At 45.6% G+C, this 27,086-nt stretch overlaps 1 protein-coding gene across 2 annotated transcripts in view; it reads left to right on the top strand.

The window, feature by feature from the left end:
• Positions 1–27,086, top strand: part of OPCML (opioid binding protein/cell adhesion molecule like) — a 729,650-nt gene that overhangs the window by 609,332 nt on the left and 93,232 nt on the right. For both annotated transcript variants that reach the window (XM_050921726.1, XM_050921724.1), the window contains one exon: positions 23,383–23,508. In XM_050921726.1, the coding sequence (XP_050777683.1) occupies positions 23,383–23,508 (126 nt within the window). The remainder of the gene's footprint in view (positions 1–23,382; positions 23,509–27,086) is intronic.

The raw sequence follows: 27,086 nt of genomic DNA, 5'->3' as shown, positions 1-27,086 counted from the left end.
TCCGTGGCACAATTGGATCCATTGTGGAGGTTTGCATCATCTGTTGAAAAATCTGGCATTGGCCAATCAGAGAACATAAACCAGTCCAGATGGACCATTAGTCTGTTCCGGTATGGCAAGTCCTAGCTTCATATTGCTACATAAGCCCTTAAGTTGTTTTTCTCCACTGCTCTAAATGTCACAGAAGACCATTTCCGTGTTATTGACAATGTTCACATCTCCAGTCTCCAACGCTCAGCGCTGCCTAGGAGGCACAGCTGCTGTAATAAACTGTCCTCCCTCCTTGCCAAATAACAGCCCTTTGCCAGTAGCTGTGGGACTGTAGGCCGCTCAAAGGGTTAATGCAGGTTTTTGAGCAGTGCAATGTTTTCATTCATGAAAACACACGATTCAGCAACAAGGAGGAGCAGTGTTGCTGTGCTGCCAGGTGTTGCTGAGAACATCTGCTCCGTAATAACTTGCTCAGATTTCTCTGTGGCAGGGTGGGAGCCCATTCCATATGTGACGTGGGTGCACCTATTTCACTTCATCCAGCAATCATGAATTCAAGATTATTTTTACCAGCGCAATCAAGTCTATTTTTTTTCTCTTAAATGTGCCGCTTCTTTTCTCCTCTTCAGTTCACTTCAGCTGTTAACCTTCCTCCCAGCCACTCCCTGTTCCCTTCCAGCCAGTTGCTGGGCTGAGTTTTTAAATGGTAAGGAGAGTGTGTCTTTAGGGAAAAGTTCCCTTGAATGAATCAAGTGGGCACCATAGAAATGCAATCAAGTCTTTTAGAAATGATTCTAAACACCTGTAGACTTTCATAAAGAATGATCTCCTTTCTATGGGTTTTTTGAACCCACCCTCTAGCACTGAATGCTATAGCATGGAGAATAGTCGCCACTGAATCCTAAAGGATAGCTTAAAAAGCCCACAGCAAGGATTTCTGTTAGATTCAATGGGGACTTTCACTAAGGGTGCTGTAGCAGTGAGGGTCAAGGCCCCCTGGTCTCCCAGGACTTTGCTGACTCTGTCACTGATTAGCTGTGTGATGTTGAGCTCATCACTTCACCTCTCTGTGTCTTTTTTCCCCACATCTGTGAAATGGGAATATCGATGCCTGATCAATGAATGCTTGTAAAGTGGTTAGAGAGCCTCAGATGGAAGATGCGATAGAACTATATGCTATTTAAGGAGCATTTTCTGTTACTCCTTCCCTTGGTGTTAAATTTTGGTAGCCCAAGTAGTATTACCCTGAGATGTTTGTCTCAGCTTCAAGGGATGTTTTTTTCTAGACCTCTCCGTGTGAATTTATGGCTCTGGACTCAGCAACTAGGCAAAACCAGCTTTAGCCCAAGGCTAAGGAAGGAAGGATGGTCTAGTGAGACGGGGTCAGTTCCTGACTCAGCTATTGAAGTCTTGTGTAACCCTGAGCAAGTCACTTGGTGCCTCAATTCCCTATCTATAGAATTGGGATACTACTTCCCTACCTTGCAGGGATGTCATGAAGGTAAGATCTGGGGATGACTATGAAGTGCTTGGATGCTATAGCATTACGGGGGGTTGTAAGTACCTGGATAGATTCCAGAGAATATTCTGCCATGAGGAGGTCCTAGCTTGAATGCTCCTCTCTGGAACTTCATTGTGGCTTGGTTCTGACCCCCGTTTTCTGCTGTGTTTTGTTCAGGTCTCCAGATGACACCCTGGAGATCTTCCATAAATTCTGCTGGATGTGTTGTTGATGACTTACATAGGCCGTGCCTTTCCTGGCTTTGTCAGCACCGACCTATGCCTTAGCACACCATTACAGAGGTCTGTGTTGCTGAGGGTGCTGTATTTCAGATGAGATGTAAGAATGTGGTTCTGGCCATCTGTGGTCAGTAAAGATCCCAAAGCATACCATGCAGATAGTCTGTATAAAATCTCAGTAAGTAGAATACTTTGAGATGAAAGGTGATATATAAATATTAGAGCTCAGTGAATAATTCACTATGAATAATTTACTAGACTAATTTAGCTTTTCTCTTCTGCTGGTGGAATATCTACCAGGAGATTTCAATTTCCTTGGATTTATTGGAAGGATTTGTTTCACACTTCTGTTTAGTTTTTGGGGTTTTTTTGGCTGTGGGTGGGTTGTGAGCAGTAGAATGTGTGAGTATTTGATAGACAGACAGTATTGGAAATTGAAGCAGGTGTGATGAAGAAGCATCACGGTCTAAGTCTCAAGGGAGCTGTGAACTATTCCAGGCTCTGCCACGAAGCAGATACATGACCTTTACTGAGTCACTGCACCTCTCTGTTTCTCTGTTTCCCCTTCCACTCTTTGCTTGTCTTGTGTAGTTAGGTTATAAAATCCTCGGGGCAGGGACTGTCTTATTGTTCTCCTGTGCAGCACCAAGCACAAAAGGGCCTTGATCTCAGTTGGGGCCTTTAGATGCTCCTACGCAATACAAACAATAATAATAAGCTGTGGTCATTCACCTATCGTCCTCCTCGCTCCCAGACCAAGTAAACACAATCATCCTAGCAAGCGCTTCAGTGTGAACTACTCTCGGGTGTGCATTTAACATCGGCTTTCCACAAATGATCACCCCACGGAAGTTTGAAGTTCGCTCCCTCCTCCAGAACATTGGTGAGAGTAAAAACTCAACCACTCAAATGTTTGCTTTGAGTCCTGTCCCAAGTCCACTGAAGTCAATGGGAGCTTTCCACTGGCTTCCTCAAATTTTGGATCAGGCCAGTAAGAGATCACAAAAGCTGCATGAGAGTAGTCATGAAAAAAATAAATAAATCATGGGGTTGTTTGCAGGAGCAGGAAATGTTTTACAGAATTTGCTCAATCTATATGAATATATTGGGCCATGTTCATTCCCTGGTGAGGAAGCAAGGAGTCTCAGCTCTCGGTGAATGACTTTTATTAAACTAATACATCAAGAACATAACGGATGAAACTAGATTTAGCTCTCACTCTGTCTGTCTCCGTGTCTCTCTCTAGCCTATTTCTACTTGCCTCTGCACTTCCTGTAAGATGCATGCTGTGTCCACAAGATGACACTATGCCACACCTAGTATAATGTCACTGAAGTAGCGTTACGTTAGGAATGAAACATGGTCCATTGTTGTGTGTCACTATCAATCTTTCCTTTCTTTCTTTCTTTCTTTCCAGTCCAGTTAGACAGTATCCTGCAAGAGTGCCCCACCTCCTGTTTTTGTGAAGAGACTGCTCCCTTCTCACGCCCTCTTGTTGGCAGAGAGGAGGCAAGGCCATGCCCCTAACACTCAGCAGAAGATCCGGCCAGCTGTGCAGGAGACCAGACTCCCTGAAGCAGCCATTAAGCCACCACTCACAATTTTGGGCCAAAATACCTGGTGGTGTCAGCTGGTGCAGATCCACTGCATTGAGTGGAACTGAGTTCATTTCCACCATCTGAAACTTTGGACCATTGTGCCTCACTTAGACACAGGGCCTCCCAGAGCTTCCTCTGGAGTGGGTTGGGATGCATACCAGCCCCAAACCAGGGTTGTTGCTAAAAGTCTAGAGAGAGCCCTACATGTCCTTTTGTCCATCTGTCTGTCTTTCTGCACTCCTGTGACAACATTAATCCATACAGGGAACATGTATATCTATTAACACTGAAAAGCAGATGATGTCTGAACATTTGTTTTCATTTTTCTGTAATCCATGGGAATATCCTCTTAGTTAGCCTGAAGGATAGAACACGGGGTTGCAAAGGAAAATTGATAGGAAGGGTAAGGAAAGAAAGTTAGAGTGCAGCTCCTCTCTTGCTTCATGAATAATGTGACTAATTCTGTTTCCAAACCACTCTGTCTCTATAACATACATTTTCTCTATTTCTGCACTCTCCATTTCATGATTAAGGACACTCACCTTAGAAACAGTATCTCCGCTCCTCACCAAGCCTTCTTCCCCTGCTGCCTTGTTGACCACTTTAAGGCATCACAATTGGCTGCTGCGGAAATGATGATGGTATCGCAAACAAAAGATTATATAATTCCCAGGTAGGGAAACAACAAGTAGGAGGGGATCTTTTCTTCAGAAACAACCGTTTTGTGCTTGTGCAATTACAGACAGAGAGAGAGGACTAAGGAGAAGGGAATTACAGCAAAATCTGTGATCGAAAAGGAAAACTGCTTCTGGAGAGGATTGTTTTTCCAGGCTTTACAGGAAATCATTATAAGCCCTTTACAATAAAATATTATGCAAAATATATACATAGTTGTATACTTTCCCAATATTGTTTTTTATGTGGCTTTAGTGCAGGTAAAAGATAATATATTGACACTCATCTCAGCTAATGGAGTCACCTCTTTAGTTCAGAAGAACAGCCATCCAAAGGTCCATCTAGCCCAGTATCTTGTCTTCCGGTAGTGGTCAATGCCAGGTGCCCCAGAGCGAATGAACAGAACAGGTAATTATCAAGTGATCCATCTCCTGTCGTCCATTCCTAGCTTCTGGCAAACAGAGGCTAGGGACACCATCTCTGCCCATCCTGGCTAATAGCCATTGATGGACCTATCCTCCATGAATTTTTTTGAACTCTGTTATAGTCTTGGTCTTCACAACATCCTCTGGCAAGGAGTTCCACAGGTTAACTGTGCATTGTGTGAAGAAAAACTTTATTTTGTTTGTTTTAAACCTGCTGCCTATTAATTTCATTTGGTGACCCCTAGTTTTTGTGTTATGAGGAATAAGTAACACTTCCTTATTTACTTTCTCCACACCAGTCATGAATTTATAGACCCCTTTCAGATCCCCCCTTAGTCGTCTCTTTTCCAAGCTGGAAAGTCCCAATTATATTAATCTCTCCTCATACCAAAGTTGTTCCATACCCCTAATCATTTTTTCAAGCAGTGGAAGACTGTCTTTTAGGGGATGAAGGTCCTGGGTTTGTTCCCAACTCATGATCACAATGTCCGTGCATATCCAGACACAGTGTGTTGCACAAGGTGGTAGGTAACTCGAATCCAGTGTTCTGAGTAGGGCTCATCCCTCCATTAAGTGTTTCATCTTATAAGTAGTGCTCCAGAGACCATGGTGTGCAAAGTGATGTTTTAGTCCATTCCATTTCCAGCACTTACTTGCCTGTTGCAATATTTCCTGGGGAGGAGAGTTTCTTTGAAGAGCCGGTAGTGCCTACCAGAGATTGTGTCAAGGATTGGTTATGTTCTGGAAGATACTGAGGGGAAGAGAGAAGAGCACCACCTCAGGAGCATGCATCTTCAAGTACAGATGATACAGTCTTATCTGCTTTTGTTTTTACAGAGCCTATACTTCCTGTATTGTGGACAGAGGTAAATTTGCAGAGACAGCACCCATTTAAGAAAAAATAAAATAATGGCCAATAATTTCAGATGTGACCAGCAATTTTAGGTGTTTCTGTTTCAGCTGCTCCGCACCATCTGGTCCTTTTAAGCTAGCTCAGATTGGGCACACAATGAATGAGATATTCAAGATTACTGGTCATGTTTGAAAATCTTGGCGAGAAGGTTTTATATTCAGGTCTCCCCCCAAAAAATATAAAACCTTTCATTGTCTATCTGTTTTCAATCCTATTCCCAAGAAAGGATCTGGCCCTTGGAAGCCAATGCAGGTGCTGGGCAGTAGAAACGGTTTCCTGAGATGGCGTTTGTCAGAGATAAGGTGGTAAAACTTGCTCAGTTCAACGCTCGATGTTGACTACATTTTTCACCCATTGCCAGCACACACTTTTCATTTTTGGATTGCCAGTTCCCCCTTAAGGACTAAGACAATCTCCCTTTGATATAACAGACTGTACTTCTATATTAATGTGTCAAGTTGCTGTGAAATTTACTGCCTCGCTGGGTCCATTAGACTGCTGAGATTCAGCTCCATCTTCAGTGCGTCTCAGTCTATCAGAACTCTATCGTCTCGCTCGGAACAGCCTGTGCCCGCATGCTACTGTACTGAGGAGAAACCCTTAATGGAAACAGTGCAGATGAATTCTTTAGGCCCTGAAAATCTCCATGATTGGAGGATGCCCTCTCGCAGGAGGCTAGGCGGCAGGCTCCAGGTGTCTGCTCTATGTAGCAGGAGTTTTTCCGTACCTCCTTCTTTTTGTAAAGAAATGATTTAGCAGCGCTGACTCAGTGCTTGTTTAGCACCATTCTTGCCCAAGAGACTACTACAGAGAGAGTCATTTTCAATTTAGTTCAAATCACCACAAGAAAAGTTTACCTCATTTTGCCCTGCTTCCTCCCCTCCTCCTCACTGTTCTACAATGAATTTAGTGCTGGCAATCTAGCCCTGCAGTCTGAAGTCTTCTATTTAATCATGGCTCAAACACAGTCTGAGCAACATCATGTCAAGTTTCACCACATAGTCCCCTGCTGATGTGCCTCAGGCCTGACCCAAACAGACCATGCCTAGATGACAAGATGGCAATTCAGTTTCCAGGAACCTTTTTCTCCGTTGAATCTTTGTTGTGACTGGCAACAAGGAAAGCATCTGGGAATGATGTGGGGGTGAAATTGTCACCTCTCTGCTGGAAGCAGGGGTGAGACCACCCAGTTCATGACACATGTTGGTAGGTCGCTGCACACAACCATCAGATGGTAGCAAATTGTAATCACAGTCCTTACCACCTACCCTGGGCTGGAGTCTAGCCTGGGAGTATGACCTGGCATTGGAAAGCTCTGTATCCCTTTATTAATCTCCTAACCCATCCAGCCCCAAAGATGTTTAACTAACCTGTTTGAATGTAACCAAAAGCAGAATTTGGCCTACACTGCAATAGTCACTCTGTAATAATCATCTGAATAATCAATCTGAATTCAACACTATTCTTGAACTAGGCTGTCATTGACAGTTTTATCTCACTGGATGTTATCATTTGAGAAAGAGCTTGACTGACTTAAAGATTTAGGCCTTTGATTCTGTCATATCTGTCTGAGCTCTCTGGATGTCTATAATGCACCCATCCCATAGTATCTGATCACCTCAGATTGCCTTGTGTTCTTTCCTCTTCTCTGAGACAGGGAGTAGGAGAGATTCTGTGTGTGTGTGTGTGTGTGTGAGAGAGAGAGAGAGAGAGATTGATCTTGCATTTTGTACTAAAAACGATAAATACGGAGATCATTCTGATCTGACGCGACTTTTATAGCAAGTTATATGGGTGACCATGTTAAACTCCAGTTTCTTTATAGATTAAGTAGCAGTTTGACTTAGCACTCTTGGCTGAGAATAGGCATGCATCAGCGGGGAAGCCAGTTCTTGCCGATGGTAATACTGCATATGATAATAATGCAGTCTAATGAGCTCTCCCAATGCAGTTTGTATATTATGTGCAGGATATGTCATTTGGCATTGTTCGTTAGCTCCAACAAATGCGGCTGTTTTCTTTATTCAAAAATTGCCTGCTTTGCTCCAGCGCAGAGACGACAGTACTGCTGGTACAATTTTATTTTTAACATTCTGAACTGTTGTAAGCCTAGTGAACTGTTTAATACGCTACATTCAACAAGGCCAGCTTACACACTACAGAGGCTTTGAAACTGTCATACCTTAAAATGAATACAAGTTATGGACAAAAGCTTTTTGTTATAAAGTTCTGCAAATGTGGAATCAGTTACCATTAAGACTGAAGAACGACTGTAGAAGGTTGTTGTGCGGGTTGGCTTCTGCCTGGAGAAATTTATTCTATTGTATATAAGTTCTTATGCCACCCTCACCACTGTAATATCTGAGTGCCTCCAATTGGGCATTGTTACATGTGGTTTGTTTTCTCATCCTCTCCCTGGGGGGAGAGTTGTTTGTGCACTGGGGTATTTTTTTTTGGTAGGGTTTTGTTTTCATTTCTTTCTTTTGAAGCCCCCTCTGTTTAAAGAAAGCAAACCAGAGAAGTGCACTTGAAGTGGAAGGTGGGGAAGTTTGCGATGACCCTGAGTTCTGGGTGAATTCATTCCATAGTCTTGGGCTGGCCCTCAGGAAAGCTTGTCTCCGGAACAGGTAAGCTTATGATAGAAAATCCCATTGTGTCTGGGAATTGTCACCACAGCTCCCAAATAGAGCTTTGTGTGGTCTGTTAGATATCCTGGGCCCAGCACATTGAGCACCTTGAGGATGAGCACCACGAACTTTCTCGAGAATAAATGATTGGGCTGGTTTCAGTTGTTGCCTTGACTGTGCTCGGGGATTGTTGTGCAAACACTTTGTGCAGCTTCCAGATAAAGAGAGAGAGAACAAATCATCCAGCCAGCCAGCCATCCTGGTTTCCTCAGAGGGCAGAATATGAGTGCAAAGCCAGTGAGGAAGGAAGCTTGTAGGCAGACTGGGAAAAACGAGCTGTAGTCACCAAACTCATCTAAAAGGCTGAAAGGGGCAATGGCATACATGCCAACTGTTTTCGGGAGCCGCAGGAGCTTTTCCTATGCATTCTGCTCTTTATACATTGGCTGACCCATCAGTTGGCCCCTTCCAGTCCTGAAGTCTGTCCACACACCTGCCTATCTGTGAGCCACAGCTGTCCGTGAGTGTGAGAGACAAAGGGAAACAGGCTTGCGAACACGAACCAGACATGTATGCACAGGATCCACAGGCACTGCACGTGCATAAGCAAATCTGACAGCAAAGGCAGACAAGGTGCAAAACAAATTCCACAAAAGAACACAGATGCATGTTTCACTTCTGGGCAACCATCGTGGGCCAGTGTGCTGAGAAAAAAATCCCTGAATAGAAGGGCAACAAATGGATTCCTCCACTTAGAGAAATCTGCCTTGTAAAAACCTGTCAGACAGATTAGAGCTACCCTGTGGCAGGGGGCCAAGAATTGACAGACACTTCCAAAGCACTCAGCTTACGCAAATTTGTGACACACAGGCAGCTTCCACCAGTACAAGGTGGTTAATTAATGGCTTGGATCCAGGCAAATGGGTAAAAGATCCTATGCTGCCTCTGCCAACGATCCTAGGGTACCACAAGGGGGAAACAGAGGCTCTAAAGTGAACAGTGAAGCGATTGTGTTGGTAGTGGCCAAAATAACTGTGCTTGTTGAAAGGAGAATAGGGGTAAAGGGAAGCCTTAGGCTACCTGATGTGGGAGTAACTCACACTGGGAGCATATGGTTGGTTGTCCCTCTCTAGTGGCTGTTCCAGGGAAGCCATGGAGTTCCCCCAAGTGGCAGAATCCCGTGCTCTTAGCACTGAAGGTCCGTACCCCAATGTTGATCCAGTTACGGCAGTGTGGTCGTTGTACATGGTCCTAGCACCATCCATTGGAGAGGAAAGTAGAGATCAGAGTGAAACCTATGGGAGCTTAACAGCTCCTTCTGCAGCAGTGCATTCAGGGGCAGAGGTGTTCATCTGTGTTCATCTGCAATGTTGTAGCTGTGTTAGTCTCAGGATATTAGAGAGACAAGATGGGTGAGGTAATATCTGTCATTGGATCAACTTCTGTGGATGAGAGACAAGCTTTCCAGCTTGCACAGAACTCTTCTTCCGGTCTCAGAGCCTCTCAGCGAAATACAAGGTGGAACAGATTGTAAAGCATAAGGAATTAACATGTGTAACAAGAGACATTCAAGATGCTTTTCATTGCTAGTAACTGTGAAGTGTGGGAAAGCATGGGGTCAGTATCCACTGTCTGCAGTCACAGAGATGCTCATCTGAGAGTGGAATCCGGTGCTAATATAGGGTGTGTTCCACTCCATCTCACGTACTATTCTAGTCTTTATATTTTTCTTATTTTAAAGACTCTCCCCCTCCCTCCCTTCCCGTGAAAGACTCTTCTATGACAATGTTAAGAAATTAGGTCCTGTTTTCCCTTTTCTTTTATTAATTTGGGTGTTTTAAATAATTTCTGTGATGAGCTTTGGGGGGAGAGGGAACAAAAAGCAAATGCCCTCAGCTGGGTGCAGTTGGAATCCAAAGGTTACAAATAATGGATTAGCTTTTCCCTATTTCCATGGCAACAGCTCGGTTGCTCTTAAATTCTACTTTAAAAGCTTCCCACAAATGTGTCTCGTGACCCTGAAAACTTTTCCATCTCCCTCCTGACTTCTTTCATTTTGTTTTTCAAACATGAGTTATTTGCCACAACCTTGCAGCTCGGCGCTGACAAGCTATTGAAGAGATGAGCTCAGAGGGGAACAGGATGGCTCGAGGGGATTGGCAATACTGCTTTGAAGGCTTTCACCTCTTGGTTCTTCTTTCAAATCTGGAGCCAGAGCGGTAGTGACTGAAAATTGGTACTGTCGGACAGCTCCTTTTTATCATGTGTGCAATGACTTAGCGGGTGTCAGTCTGGATCCTAGCGGATAGGTACTCGGATCTTGACAGCTGTTATTGCAGTCGGCCCTGATTGTGGAGGAAGAGGCTGGCCTAACAGGTAGGAGAAATGAGATGGTGTTGTGGTTAAAACACTCAACTGGGACTGGAAAGATTTGTGTTCTGTTCTCATCTCTGTCATAGTCTTCCAATGTGGCCTTTGGCCCCTCAGCTCTTCATCTGTAAAATGGGGAGACTAGCACTTGGCCTCGCTCCCAGGGGTATTGTGAGCATGCATGTTTGCGAAGTGTTTGCATACTGTGATGATGGTGGCCACGTACGAATATATCTGCATAAATAGGGCACTGGACTGGGAACCTGCAATCTGGCTTGTGTTCTGGTTCTGTCACTGGCTCAGTATCTGTGACCTTGCCCAAATGGCTTCACTTCTCTGTCCAACACTTTCCACATCTGAACATGAGGGGAAATAGTATTAACTTCCCCACCTTTGCACGGTGCTTTGAGCCCAACGGAGGATAAATGCTATGTAGTATTTTAAATATCCATTGGCACTTTTGCTCTTTGTCTCAATAGAGCATATTTATTTGGACATGGAAGTTGAACTCTAACCTCTGAGTCAAGACTAAGGCACAAGTTGCTTTGTTTTTTTGGTGTCTGTCCTATGAACAAAGGAAGAACGTTGCTCTCCAGGGATGTCAGCCTGGTACATCCCCCCTCCCCAGGGAAAGGGAGGAATAGCTCAGTGGTTTGAGCATTGGCTTGCTAAACCCAGGGTTATGAGTTAAGTCCTTGAGGGGCCACTTAGGGATCTGGGGAAAAATCAGTACTTGGTTCTGCCAGTGAAGGCAGGGGGCTGGACTTGATGACCTTCCAGGGTCCTTTCCAGTTCAATGAGATAGGTTTATCTCCATACATTATTTATATTATTACCTTTCACCTGCCTCAGCTTCATTTCCAAAATACCCAGAAATCTCTGCCACTCAGTGGGCTTTCGAATCACTCCATTATTTGTTCTCTTCCAGGTACCACGGCAGATTAGAATAGATGTAATGTGGATTTACACGGCCCCTCTCTTAATCAAGAAAATGCTGAGTGCTTTACTGGGATAATGCAAGTGAAACTGTAAGCAAACACAACATTCCCGATGCACTGAGCAACAGCATGTGCATAGCCTTGGATAGTAGAACTAGTCAGACATCCCAGAGGGTTAGGATTTGCCCACATAAGAGCACTGTCTGCATTAGAATGTTTCTTTAAGTCTATCACCATGGCACCACCACTGGTGCAGCTAATATAGGCAAGTCATTGCCAGCCAGGCTACATTAGCAACTCCATTGGTACTAATGTGGTGGTAGTGAAGCTGTGCAAACTTGGATGAAAAATGTTAGTGCAAATAGAGCCTAAGGCAGGAATCCTGCTAAGAACCATTGCCCACCATAATCATTACTAGCATGGCCCTTGCTGGGTTTCCTTATCCAGCATGGATAGGGATTTTTATGAGACTAGCCCAAATCATGCTATCAATTAGTCAGTCCCTAGGTATCCTATAGTATGATGGACACATGGTTGGAACACAGCCTATAAACAATGTTACAATTATGTTAGCACCCGGTTATGTCTCAAAACATTGGTTTCTTTGCTGGGCCTTTGTACTCCTTAATGCTGATCACTGCTTAGATACTGCAGGGAGGCACCTTATACAATCGTATAGGTCAAAAAGAAGGAAGTTTGAAAAATTCAGGTCTGGATTTCTAATATCCTCCTATATTTAGTAGTGCTCGACTCTAGGTCTTGACCTAAGCCTACTTAGAATCCAAAGGACTTTGTTCAGAGAATCATCCCCACTGATGATAATACCCAGTAGATTTCAAAGTGCTTTGCACAGGAGGGCAGCATCATTAGCCCAATTTTACAGATGGGGAAATTGAGGCACAGAGCGGTGAAGTGATTTGCCCAAGGTCACCCAGCCAGCTAGTAGCAGAGTAGGGAATAGAGCCCCAGTCTCCTGAATCACAGTTGAGTGCTCTATTCACTAGACCACAGAGCCTCCACTGCACAAGAGAGAGGGAGCCGCAGTCCTTGTGTTAGCCAAAGCCCTGTGGAAAGCTTTATGGGTATGGTCCTGATGGTAGACCTGGAGGCTCTGTGAGGCCAGTTTCAGGGATCTGACTGTCAGGGGAGAGGACACTGGTTGGGGTCAGTGTGAGGGCAGAGCTGGGGCCCAGTTTGGCGCTGGGAGCTGTGAGTACATCCTTAACTAAACCCATCTCAACTCTTAAAAATAGCTCGTTTTCAGCGTGGCACAGAGACAGGGCTGAAGTTCAAGCACGTCTCACCTACCAGAATGGTAGCATGCATTTCTAACTGCCGCCCATTTCATAGAGCAGGGGAACAGCAGCTTGGGTTTCATGCTTTTTACTCTTTTCTAAAAAGTGGCAGAGGATCTTTTGCTTTTCTCTGGGCAGGAGGGACCTCAATGTGTTGTGTATTTGAGGGAGTCTCCTAGCCAACTGGATGGTTGAAAGCGTAGAGCACTATATAGCACAGTCCGTAGAACTTCCCCAAAATAATTCCTAGTGCATTTGTAATAGATCTGCTCTAGGAATTATTTTGGGGAAGATTTCTAGCTTGTGTTATACAGGAGGTCAGAACAGGTGATCACAGTCGTCCCCTCCGGCTTTAGAATCTATGAATTTAATGCCTTTCTCACTAGACAATTCTTCTAAAGGTCCAGTACCCTTCTAGTCCTGTGATATATAAGAACACGTGCCCATAGGATACTAGACCCTATATTGACTGAACCACACTGAGAAACTGCTGGCCCATCTCTTCGTAGCGTGTCTGCATCTTTTGTGTCGGGGTAGGCAAGCTATCGAAAGTTTGTTAGAGAATAATTCACTCTAGGTAGTCTTAGGCCCTGTCTTCCACCAGTGGCACTGTCCTTCTGTTAGTGGAAACTGCCCTGTGTTCGTATACACATTTTCTTCCACGGATGATTCTCTGAGTACCCATCAACGCAAAGTATCCTGGTTTGCATCCAAGGCAGATGTCTATAAGAGAGAGTTACATCAGTGTAATGCCATTTTAGATGCGTTCCACTTCTGGGGCAACTGAATCGGTGCAAACAATCCTTCTGCCCTGCAACGATGACTGCAGAAGTGAACTACCTGGTCACCTTTCTGAGGGAATGCATCCCCAGAATGCAGGTTACAGAGAGAGCCTGGAATTACTTGTACATCCTGATACATTCCAGATTCCCTGTGAGATTGCATTGGCAAGTCCCTGTTTAACAGACTAAATTTCTCACCTGCTGTCTGGGATCGGGCCACCATCAATTAATTTCTTTGCAAATTAAAAAAAAGAGAGAGAGAGAGAAATTATGGATTGTGTTGGAGACTGTTCAGAGGAGATTTGCACCAAGAGGGACTATCACAATAATTAAAAAAGGATAAACTCTATAAACAGAGCTAGATGGGTGTGGAGCAGCTGTTTGACTTGGAACGCTGGGAATGGAAATTTGGTTAGCATTTGGCATTTGAGGGGCATTAATCTTTGGCTCTTTTTCCCCCCCTTGTATTTTAAATCATAAATCACTTGCCTGGGCAAAGTCCTATTTGCTCAAACATCTGCAGCAGGGAGCACACTGGCAAATCCCTGCAGAGCAAAAGCTGTTAGATTGCTTTTCTACTGGGGTCGTTCCAGAGCAGTTTGTTCTTCTTAAGGAACTGGCAATATCGTAAAAAGTTGAATCAGAAACCAAGTGGAAAAAAAAAACAGGTTGGGTGGGAGGAGGTTTCTGTTATAGGCAAGTGCCCTATAGTCCCTTCCAAGACCTTGCTAGCAGTCCAAGCAAAAATGGAACTAGTCTCTTCCTTGCTTTGCTGCCAGGCTGAAACCTGGCTGGAGCTAGGAAGAGGAGCAGAGGGAGATACAAAGAGGGGCCTATTCTCTCCATAGCACACAGTCTGGACAGCTGGGCTTGGACTCTGGTAAAATCTGCAAGGAGAAGGGGATATAATCCTCTCCCATGGCAGAGCAGTGAATGGCTTACAAGTTCTATTCAATATCTGCATGCAGCCACCAGGTGAACTGGCTGGCTGATGTGGAATCCAGTGCCAGCAATATGCAGATGACATAAGTCTACCTGTTTTTCACCACCACAGATGACTAAGGCTAAGATATAGTCACAGCTATTTTTGATAAAAGTCACGGACAAGTCATAGGCAATAAATAAAACATTTACAAAAAATACCCATGACTAAATCTCCACTTCTGGGGCCCAGCTGCTCCAGGGGTCCTGCTCCAGTGCCGGGGGTTGACTGCCCGCCAGCTGCTGCTCCTGGGACCACTCTCTGGATGGCCTCTGGGTGTCCCTGGGGCCCCTGCTCCAGCTGCCCCAGGACCGCTGCTGCCCAGGCAATCCCCAGGGCACCCCCAGGACCACGGCTCAGGCACTCCCCAAAGCCAGCCACACCAGCCAAAAGATACAGTACACTGCAGCACATGGCCTCAGCAACTCAGGCACTGCCAGCACATCAGACCTGCCCACCACTCCTTATACTGGCCTCCCGTAGAATATTGAATCAAGTACAAGGTCTCGATTGTTATCTGCATGGCACTCCCTGGCTTGGGCCCAGAGTATCTAAAAGAGCCACTAAAGCGCAATGATGAAGAGCGCAGTTAACTGCTTTGCTCCTCTGGCACAATGAAACTATTGGCTGTGAGGGTAACGTTTGTCTGTACAGGAGACGGCTTTTTCGCAGGCCAGCCCAAGCCCGGGGAATGATCTGCCCCAAGCATTAAGGCCCATTACAAACCTCACCACTTTTCGCTCCAAGTGCAAGACACCTCTTTTTTACCCTGCTTTCTCCAACATGAACATGGAGCAACGTGTGTGTGTGTGTGTGTGTGTGTATCATAAAAAAAAATCCACAACTAAACATTCCCCTTCACACACATCTCCCTCAGGATAAGGATGAGAGAACGAACACACAACACTCTGAGAGGACCTCAGATACTACGATGATGAGGATACCATAAGTTATAGATACTAGACTAGAACCCAGCTTAGGATACTTCGCCCTAGTGGCTGGAGGAGCATCCCTGGTCCTGTCTCTGTGGGTTGGAGAGTTCACATCACAGCAGCTGCTGTTAAACTTTCACATATGTCCCTGCCTTAGGATATCCAGTTCCACCTTTGGGTGCTCCAACTACCCTAAATACTTATTAAAGCCTACAAATGTCTCCTTGTTTCTCCTTGATGACAGGTTCAGTTCAAGGTCCTCTCCTCCTCACATTCCAAAGACAAGTGAATGGTACAGACTAGGGTTAGGCCTTTCCTTGCAAATTCCTGTGTTGCTCAGTGCTGTGGCCTGGGATTGGCCACACAGGTATATCCCAGTATGAAGGAACCTTCAGTCTGGGCCAAACTCATCCATGGTGTGAGTGTCACCAAATATGACTGTTAATTAAGGTAATTCACTTAGGACAGTCAGAGATAAATTCTAGGCTGAAGGAGACCTTCGCTGTCTGACATTGACAATGGTTCCCATTACTCCTTTTTAAATCTGTAGCAGGAAACCAGGCCAGGCATTAGACTCAGGGTCTCGTGCAAGGCTTTCCATCCCTAGATCTTAAAAAACGATAAGGGGACTTATCCCTGTTTTAGAGCTGGGGAAAAGAAGGCACCAAGAGGTGAAGTGACTTTATCAAGGACACCCAGCAGTTCAGTGGCAGAACTGGGACTAGACCCCACTTCCTCTAAGTCCGCCCACTCGTTATCCTAGTCCCTCGATCAGAGGTGGGCAATCTCTGGCCTACAGGCTGCATGCGGCCCATCAGGGTAACCTGGTTGTGGGCCACGAGACATTTTGCTGACATTGACCATCCACAGGCACAGCCCCCGGCAGTTCACCGTTCCTGGGATGTGCTGGTTGGCCACAGGGACGTGCTGGCCACTGCTTCCCGCAGCTCCCATTGGCCCGGAACAGCGAAGCGCAGCCACTGGGAGCTGTGGAGGGCCGTGCCTGCGGATGGTGAACATCAGCAAAATATCTTGTGGCCGGCAATCAGATTACCTTGATCGATCACATGTGGCCCGCAGGCCACAGGTTGCCCACCACTGCTCTAAACCAGAACTTTTCTGGAAAAACAGGAAGTGAACTTAGTTTTAAGGACAGTGGGTCAGCGTCCCACCATTGAAAGCAGTGGGAGTCAGGTGCCTACATACCTTTGAGAATCTGGGCTAAAGATGTTTTGCTTAGAGTCTGCCATACCCACTCCCCCTTCCTAGGCTTCAGAGCCTGCGCAGCACCTTCAAAGCACTGTCCACACAGCTATCTTAGAGCCCTCACTCAAGCCCCCCGGTCTTGGATCTGTACCCTTATGTGTACTTCTACACGGCAATAAAAAAACCCATGGCAGTGAGACCCACAGCCCAGGTCAGCTGGGCCCAGGCTGCAGGGCTAAAACTAGAGTGTAGACATTCAGGCTCAGGCTGGGTATCAGAGCCTGGGATCCAGTTAAGCGTGCGTGTCTACACCTTCTTTTTTTAGCCCCGCTGGCTCAAGTCAGCTGACCCGGATTCAGTTGCGATGTTGCATGCCTTTCACTGCTGTGTAGATGTACCCTGCATGCCTACTCAGGTTCATTAATCAGTATTAAAAGAAAACATGTCTTCCTGGGAGACTTTACCATGGTCTTATGAAAAATAGCTAGCACTTTTCAAGGGAGGGATAGCTCAGTGGTTTGAGCATTGGCCTGCTAAGCCCAGGATCATGAGCTCAATTCTTGAGGGAGGCATTTAGGAATCAGGAGGGGGAAGTGAGGAATTGGTCCTGCTTTGACTAGGGGGTTGGAGTACATGACCTTCTGAGGTCTCTTCCAACCCCAATATTCTGTTTTTCTAAAGTAAGTCCCACAATAACTCAACTGAACTAGATTCTTGGAATTCAATTAAATTTTGCAGTGAAACCCTCCATGACCTACCATTGCATAACAGGGAACTTCTGTTTGGAAAAGCCACAGTGTCCAGAGTACACAAGAGGTTCTCGTTCATCGTCCTGGTGAAAACAGGGAAGAATCAGGGACTTTCCTAGAGGTAGTGCCACTAAAGCATATAACACTGAACTCCAAGTTCTTCTCATAAATAAGGGTGACTTTTACCAGGCATACGCCTGAACTTTAATAACCTGAAATATATTCTGGGCTGGTGAGGCAGGAACCCTTAATAACATTTTAGTCTGCTGTCTTGGTGCTTATTGCCATACCATTTTAAGCACGTTCTTTGGCTCAACTGCTTCCCGAAGTAGTTTTTAACAATATTTTAGCAGCCTAAGCTGTCTCAGGAAGCTAAGGAACACTTGTTGCTGGAAATAATGTTTTCCTCGGTAACATCTCTGCATCATTGTGACATGTTTAAACATTAAAAAATTGTTTTGTATGTAGCTTGTTTTTAAATTGGAGCAAAAGCATAAATTTTGGATGGGGGGAGCTTGGCAAGAGTGGAGTTTTATGCGTATGGGTGGTTTGTTTTTCTTTTTTGCCTGAGTAAGTGGTGTGAAATATTCCAGGTGAAGCATCCAATGACATTGCAGTCTGGAGTGCTGGGAAGCAGCATTTCTTAACATGCTTTAATTGCTTTTTGCCAGGGCCAGGGATATTTATGGATTAGGAGATTGCCGAGTTATTTATTAGATGGAGTATCTGGGGATAGACTAATATAAATCACTTAGGCTGGTATTGAATATATCAGACACTCAGTAATTTAAAAAGCTTTAATAAAAATGCTAAAATATGAGACTTGTCTTTAGCTGTAATGAGACTCAGTTATCATGTTTTTATCAGCAATTTTCAGCCCTTTTTTTTTTTTTTGCTCAAAGCTGGAAAATGTAGACTTGACCCCCTCCCTATATCTGGCATTTCACAGCATCTGGCCCCAGCCTTTGATCTTGCAGGCATAACGAGTAGCACCTAGACATCTTGATCTACGGGTGCAAAATCAGAAGCTGTTCCTGAAAGTCACACTCACATAGGGAGCTCTAGGTCTGGCCATCAGGCCTCCAGGCCAGTCCACCTACTTTCTGCTCCGATTTCATCCCACATGGACACTTGGGCGTCCACATCTTTTTCAGATAAATTAAAGGCAACGAATAATTCTCTACTTCTGCTCTCCTTCCCCTCCATTAGCTGTTTCCCAAATGGTCCTATGACTAATGCTGCTGGCCATTGGTAAACAGGGAATGTCTCAATGCCTGTAGCCTTGATTAGGATTCTTGCATCCCTGCTACACCAGCTCCACTCACACCTGTCTGCTGATGGCAAGAAATCACCATTCCAGCCTGGAGAATAGGAGCTGCGGGAGGGGAGAGAGGGATGGTGATGGGGTGAAGAGAAGGCAGAGGAGCAAGGAGGATGCCGGACACACGAGCTGGAAGGAATTGCAGAGGGATAATAGGGTAGGGGAAGGAGAGAGAGAAATAAGTAGCAGCAGGAAAGAGAGGGTCAAGACTGAAGTAAGAGAAGGAGGAGCTGGTACTAAAGCAAAGGGGAGTTAGTGAGACAGTTGAACAAGCAGGTGCTAATAGGATAGGAGTGAGGTGGCAGTGCCAGGCCTTAGATGGTAACAGGGACTTTCATCTCAAGGTTAGTGGTTCAGATCCAGCCCAGGTTAATGGCCCGAAGTGCCTGCTCTGTATGAAATTAATTTGCCATCGGCCCGTTTCTGAGTGTGTATGTCACAAAATCACCACTGTGACAGGACCTGGCCAGGAGGCTCAGCAGAGGCAAAAAAGGGAGCAGACCAGAGAGACTCACGTTAGGGTGTGGGGGGAGGATTTCCAGTCTCCAGAGCCATCAAGCCAGTACCTTGCCCAAGAGACACTGGGAAGAGAGCCAAGGTAGATGCCAGGGGAAGGATGGGCAAGAAGTAACCTCTTGTTTTTCAGTGTGTAATAGACTCTATGCCTTGTGCACATTAAGACTAGGGAAACTGTGACTAAGTCTATAAATAAACATACCAGGAGATGCTCTGTAAACAATCATTATAAACCACCAGAGCAAAGCACGAGTAGTTTGTGATGTCATCAGCATCATGGCATGTATTTATATCCTTGTAATTCATAATCATTTGTTCTCATTCCCTATCATCTCTCTCCGCAAAATACAACACAGGGGCGAGACGCAATCATAAATATAACAGGATCTGAGCTGACATGACATGATATAAAGCAGCAGGGTTCTGGGTGCTGCTGCCCAAGGGCAGGGATTTAGCTGTGCACTGCATAATGCAAACCTCTCGGCAGACTCGCAACCTCAAAGGAGTATAGCATTCCTAGGAGTTAGGTGTAACCAGGCTCAGTGTCCTACTGTGCTAGGAGCGGTATATATTCAAGAGACAGTCCCTGCCCGAAAGAACATACCATGAGAGGGCTAAACTGTGGCACTAACACCTCGCCTCCTCTATGCAGGATGGATCACAGTTACCTGTGCTTGAATGGAAGTTTATCTTCTATGCATGGCCGTGTAATCCTGGATAATCTTCTTCATTTAAATATAAACCACAAAACTATTCAGTCATGCCGCGCTCCTTATACAGTGCCTTTAACGGACTCCAGTCCAGCCCTGGTAGAGACCACCCATACTCTCCTTGAACTAACGTCTTCCTTCCCTGCTTTATGGTGGGAGCGTAAGATACCAAGGACATAATCACTTCCATAGCAACCAGCTTTGAAGGCGCAAACAGGAGCTTATGATTTCAGGTGGGGAATAAACAGCAGAGACACAGACGAATCCTTGAAGAATATGTTTTCACGCCAGTGTCCTTTGTAATAAAGAGCCAGCGGAGAGAAATATAGAATATTTAGGATGGAGGGGGCTGAATAATTTCCTCATCGGATGTTTTTCAGCTTGCCATGAGACGTCAGCCATCCTTTAAATCTGCCAGGCTTTACATCGCCAGCAGCAGAGTGGGGAGTGAAAACGAAAGATCTTTCCCGGGGTGATTTCAGGCCATCGTGAATAGCTTTTAATTCTTCCTGCTCCCAGCAGTTGAGAGGGAAGTGTCAGAATTGAGCCTCCGCATGGCAAGAGATCTTCCCTCCAACCACCCACTGCTTTGCAGCACCACAGAATGAAGCTTTCTTAAATGAACGTTTTGAATAACCTGCCTGGTTAGCTAGGTGCTTGTCTTCATTGCTGTAGTGTCTGAGGGGCCCACAAACTTAAAGGAAGTTATCCTCACCAACTCCCTGTGGGCAGAGCCATAAGGGCAAGCTGAGGCCCAGAGAGAGAGCATTGCCATCCCTTGAAATGTTACTGCATCTTGGCATATTTGGTGTTTTACTTACAGCCCCAGCTCCTGGAGCCAAGGGATTATTGTGGGGAATCTCAAACGGAAAACCTAGTCCTCGTGGGAGTGAAGAAAAGCTTGAAATGTGGGCACCCAAAAGGCTCAGAACCCCCCTCCCTCACACATATACACTCTCTCTCTCTCTCAAAATAATGCTTCAGCTTCCTCATCTGTACAACTCTTGCCTCTTTGAACATTTGGGATTCACAAAACAGGATTAAGGCCTCAGTGGCCTTTACGTCTGGAGGCCTCCATCTTTGGCTGCCCAAGTTAGGGCCTAGTTTTCACATGCAGTGGTTCTCAGCCAGGGGTATGCAGAGGTCTTCCAGCTCCCACAGGCTGGTCCTTGGAGCTGTGGATTCTAAGCACCTTTGGGTGCTTCAGGTTTGGGCATAAAACATCAGGGGTCCCTTCTGAAAAGTTTGGCCTGAGTGACTTGCCCAGGGTCATCGCTGAGCTGGAAACCGAATTCAGTGCCCACTCCAGCTTCCTGGTTCCTTTTCTGACCAATCTCTTGTTTGTTTATTTGGATTGCTACATTTAATAAACTCTCCAAAATGTCTAGGAACTCCTGACTCCACACGTAGATAGCAGCTCGAACCTAGAACTAAACCAGTTACTACTGTGAAGCCTTGTCTACTTAAGGGCTTCCCTCCCATCTAACCAGGAGCACACCCTCCCCAGCAATATGAAAAGTGTAAGGGGCTTGTGACCCCTTTCTCAGCAGCCTTACTTGACCCCCATATTGAAAAACTCTGCCCTTCTAAATTCCTTTCACCCCACACAGACCAAACCCCATTTTCTGCAGTAATTTCCTTGACAGTTTCCATAGGAGGGATTGAACCAGTGATTTTGAGAGCTTAAAGTGTGAGTGCTAAAGCTTGAGCTATAGAGCCAGTGCTGTAAAACTTGACAGCCCCCCCCCTTAAGTCAGCATTGGGCTGCTCTGGGATGCTGTTTTGGAGGTTGTTTCTTTAAGAGGCAAGGGAAACAGAAATTAGGCTTGCCGATGAGAGAGAAGGGTCAGGAAGCAGGAGAGCTTTGAAGTCTGGCTGTTGTGTTTGCTGGGTGAGACATGAGTTTGCCATTAGGTGTAGAACATCATTGCAAGCCTCTTAGAGAGCCAGGCAGCAATGAATAAACAAATAGCTTTGATGGGCTCAAATCATGAAGGGATGAGGATAATCCCTGCATGACCTCAGGACTGGGCTGTGGGAAGGGGTCTTCTAGTATGGTCTCCACAACCTGAGGACTTGTGGTGGTGCTGCAGCCCTGGATGCCCAGCCAGGGCCATGACACTGAACTCAGAAGCAGGCAGACAGGGCCTGAATTCCCAGGGCAAGAATGGAATCACACGGCTGCTTTAGAGGTAACAGCTAAAAGGGACTTGAGTGCTCCTTCTCTATGAGTAGCTGAGCAAGCGGGAGGAGGATGGAGGCTTTGGGAGGGGAGAGAGTCATCTGAAAAGACCATCTCAGGCTTTCCATTTTCAGGTGGACAGGGCAGGGAATTGTGCTACTCCCAAGCACTCTATGGCAGGGAGGGTACTAGGTGGCTGAGGTCCTGGACAGTGTCCCAAATCAAATCAACAGGGTGTGGTTTGAAAAAAAATAACCCCTTCCCACTCTGTGCATGGACAGAGCCACATCAGTAACTGCCTATACATGGACAAGGATTTAAAAACCAAGTCAGCAAATTTAAAAAGCCTACAGACCTGGGTTACAAACCCAACAGCAAACAGACAAGGCTCATAAGCAGCAAGAGCAGCACCCTAGAGCAAATGAGCTGAGCATTAAAAATAGTAATAATAATAATAAAACAATTATAATTAGGAAAAGAGGGGGCAGGGAAAATCTAGTCTTCCATTCCATCTCTTTCCCCTTTCTTAAAACACCATCTGCAGACTGTAAATCTTGCAGGGCACAAGCCTATTTTCCCACCTGTCTGCAGAGCACTTGTGGGTCCCATGTACCACCTACAGGCAGTAACTGTAGCTAGGGCCTGATCCACAGTCAATAGAAATTCCACTGACATCAGGCCCTAAAAGCATCCAGGGGTTATATTCTGCCAGTGAGAGATTCCTGGGCCAAGCTGTGAAATCTCATTCTACAGTGATGAGATCTGGAGGTTTGTTTCAGGTTCATCTCTGATCACTATAAAATGTGCTTTGATGTGATGAGCCCAGACAGGTTTCATTTGCGTAAACTAATCCCTCGATGCTCTACCGAGGAATATTTGGTAACAGTGGCATGTTTTTTGTTGTAGTAAGTTGACTGCTCTGTGCTATTAAAACTTTGCAAGAAGACAGAGTATTTCAAACTGTGGGATGTGTAAACCGGCTGGATGCAAATGGCCAAGCTCCTACAGCATCCAGCATGTCTCTTTTGGAAACAAAGGGTACTTGGAAAGTAGGTGGATTCCCTTCTGGATGGTGGGATATATCAGTGCTTTTAAACAAGCCTTGGACTGTGGAATGAGGCTGCAGCTCTTGAGTGGGGGCAGCATGCACGAGGAGGCCTTTGAACAGCTGGTATTGTATTAACTCTTCAGTAGAGACTTCCCAAGTGTAACAGGGAAAGCACTAGGAATGTGGTTTACTCCAAACTCTTTGAGCCTGCATAATTCAGCCTTGAGCCACTTCAGACATGCTGTACCAGAGTGGAAGAGTTGAGATTGCCAAATATTAAGGATGCTGCCTTGTGTATGTGCATGGCAAAGCCTTGGATCAGACACAGTTCTTTTGAATTTCTCCTCATTCTCTCTCTCTCTCTCTCTCTCTTTTCTTCTAGTTCCTCCCCAGATTATAAACATCTCCTCAGACATCACAGTGAACGAAGGTAGCAGTGTAACTCTCATGTGTCTGGCCTTTGGGAGACCAGAGCCTACGGTGACATGGAAACACCTGTCTGGAAAAGGTAAGAGGATGCCTTGAGATGGACACTGGGGCTTCAGGCATCTGCGATGGTTCTGAACAGATACACTAAAATGCAGTAGGAGAATAGTCACAGGAAAGAGTGCTCAGTTTTTCTTCCTGTGTATTTCTCTCTCTTTGCACCTTTGCCCTTAGTCCTTGGTTCCTGATAGTATTCCTGGAATTGTAGTGATGGAATGGCACCAGGAGAGCAGGAGGCAGGCTTCATAGGATCTTTGTGGAGTTCTGCCTGATTTGCTGTGTGGCAAGTAACTCCTCTGTGCCTCAGTTTCCCTATGTGTAAAATGGCCATAATGGCACTTGCGTGGGACAGTTACTTAACCTCACGCTACCTCAGAGACACTGTAAGGTGTAAGTGATTAATGTTTTTAAAAAGATTTGAGGTCTGTGGCTGAAAGAGGCTAAATAAACACAAAGCCATAACTATTTAGATGTTTGTTTCTTGGGTGAGGCTTCCAAGCTCCTGCTTAGCAAGGGGGAGGGATTGGCTCCCAGAATGAGCTGAGGGATGAGGAGTTATTATTCGTAACAATAATATGCTGGATGTTGCTAGCCCCTTCTGTCCCAGCATCCCGAAGCATTTTACAGACACTAATGAATGAAGCCCCTTGATCCCCTGGAGACACAGGGTCAGTGCCATGTGTACAAAGGGGGAAATTGAGGCACGGAGCAGTGAAGTGACTTGCCCAAGGATACACACAAAGTCAGTGCTGGGGGTGAAACCCTGGAATCCCAATTCTCAGTCTTCTGCTTTAATCACTAGACCTCGCTCTTTGCTTACAACTCTGACTGTTGGGTTGTTTTATAGGTTATTCTCTGTGTATTCATAAACCTACTAAATATTGTACCTCTGTGATGCTTCCCGGGAGTACCCAGGGCTGAGTGGCACCTTGCTACCACCTACCCTTAGTGTATCTGTGCCTGTTGTGGGTCTGCTCTCCAATAGCACTGGTCATGGCAAACACAAGCCTCCCCTCTTGGCCTTGTAGGCCCTGCTGTCACAGTCCGAGCCCAGAGCCCTCCGAGCATCTCCCTGGACCGTCCAGCCCGTGATCCTCTGGAAATTTGCAGTATTCATTACGCTGCTGCTTCCAAAGAAAGAGGACAGCCCAGCTGACCAGTTCCACATAAATCTGCTTAAATCGTGGCACTTAGATTAGTTTATAGTGACATCAAGTATAAAATTATTTAACAAAGCACAGAGATTCAAATTGTAGCAAGTAGAAGTCTTGGAAACAAACTGTTACAAAATCAAATCATAACACACACTCTAGCGCCTAGATTTAATTAACCAGATATTCTCCTGTTGAGTAGAGAATTGCTTGCCCAGAGTCCCTGCAGTACTTTACAGCCAGGCTGGCTGCGAGCCTCTTTCATGAGACATGAATATGGTCAGTTTGCTTCCCAGGTGAAGGATTTCGTGTGTTGCTTTGCACGCTAAGATATACCAGACCTATCCTTTGTCTTTTTCATAAACAGGTAACCCCTCCCCCCATTGTTTGTTTCTTCCAGTAGAATTCCTTTCTTGTCGATTGTACAATCTCTCAATTTGCACCTGGGTCAGTATGCAAATAAGTGTACAATATACAAGTGGCCAGACAGGGAGATTGGTGTCAGTTACTTCCTGCCTGACAGGAACATCTCCAAGACACGTCACCTCCTAGTGAGCTGCTGTAACCCCAAGGCTTGAAGAACATCATTTTCTGTATAGGTACATAACTCCTTAAACATGATCCGTACATATTTTTTGCAATGATTATGGGAAACTGACTCTCAGAAAATTCCCATACCACCCTTCACTGGACTATTATGCCAATATCTGACCCAGGCATCCTTGTACAACCTTATGCACTCTGTTCCCTCTGCCAGTTGGCACCCAGGGGCTCTTGGGTCACAACCGCCAATGTGAACATTGAGAATGCTCCACCACAGTCATGAATGCATGTGCACATGTGTAAGTTGACATGCGCACACAAACACACACACAAGTTCTCTAATTCCTCCTTTTGATGAATTGGGGAGTTAAAAATATGAGCAATCATGGGCAATCAACACATCATGTTGCTTTTCTACCTTTGACATGGCCTGGCAGCTGCATCCACTTTACTATGAATCATGAAGCATAATTTTTTAACTGTGGTTCACACCGCTAGATGCTCCATGTCTTAGCACAGCAGGAAACCTAAGTAAAAGGACAATGTCACTTTAGAACTCATGTAAGTAAAAGGCTAACAGCTCTGACTGGAGGTGATGTACAGAGTGAATAGGAGCTGTACAACCTGCATCCGCCCAGCTCTGCCGAAGTATCTAAAACAGTCCTGACCTGCAGCTCAAATCCTGCTACCCCGGTCCTATACCCCATGCACCTCTGCAGCTGCATCTCATTTCTTGATCTGGAGCATAATTCTAATTTCTCGCCAGAGTCCTGAAATGGCAGCTGTCAGGCAGTGACTGATGGGGTGGCTTTGCGTCATGTGTTTGACTGCAGTATTTAAACCCAGCACACTAATTTTCACGATGTCTATGCTGGCAACTGAATGAAAAAGCTTTTGTCTTTCACCTCCAGCCCTGGGCAGACAAAAGTTTTGCCATGAACAGCATGTTGTCAGCAGCTGACAATGCAAACGTCGCTCGTTGGGGGGTAGACATTTTTGTCGGCAGGAGAACCGATAAACAGCGGCTACCCTGCATGACTTTTAAAAGCGGTGCAGTCTAGGCATAGCCTTTCACTCCTAAGTAAGCTTGGGTCCCCGATCTCTCTGGGCAGGATACAAATGACTCTTGTGCTGAGACTCAGGAGATCTGGGTTCAAGTACCTCCTCTTCTCCCTGTGTGACTTTAGGTAACTCACGTCGCTGCTCTCTGCCTCGGTTTCCCCATTTGTAAAATAGGAATTCTAAGATTTCCATTCATCTAACCTTTGTCTTCTCTGTAGAGTCTTCAGTGCAGGGGCTGCCTCTGTACAGCATCTAGCACTACAGAACCCCAGTCTTGCTTGGAAGCTCTGGTAGCTATTGTAATACAAATAATCATCCTCCTAATTGCCATCGGTGGTGTTTGCTCAGATCCTGCAGCAGGAGAATAGGACTCCTGCGTGTCAATCCCCATCTCCAGAGAGGAAAGAGGGGTTCGTTCATCGGTTAATTGAGCTGTTGTGCTCTTCCTCCTCATAGTACTGTGTTTTTCAGGCCAGAATGCGGGCTGGTGGATCTGAAGCATTTGGAGTCACAAATGCATTTGATATTGATGCCTGCCTTTGGGTATCCAGTAGGCTTTCAGAGGCACGTAAGCAGGAGCAGGAGAATGCCTCCCTTCCAAGTGAATGCTGCTGATGGCAACATTGTCTCACTTTCAAACAAGGGCCATGGCCCATGGTCAGGAAGCACAAAGTACCCGATTCTGATCCCATGCACACTGGTGTAAATCGGGAGTAACTCCACTGATCTCAATGGAATGATGTCAGGGTGACACTGATGTAAGAAGAGATTCAAGGCTGGTTCTGTCTTCAGCGGTTCTTACTGAGCATGACCTGGGCTACATTGGCCAGCGATGCCCAGATGA

Source organism: Gopherus flavomarginatus, chromosome 13, assembly GCF_025201925.1.
Source record: "Gopherus flavomarginatus isolate rGopFla2 chromosome 13, rGopFla2.mat.asm, whole genome shotgun sequence".
NCBI lineage: Eukaryota > Metazoa > Chordata > Testudines > Testudinidae > Gopherus > Gopherus flavomarginatus.
This window is presented reverse-complemented; position numbering and strand designations above follow the sequence as displayed.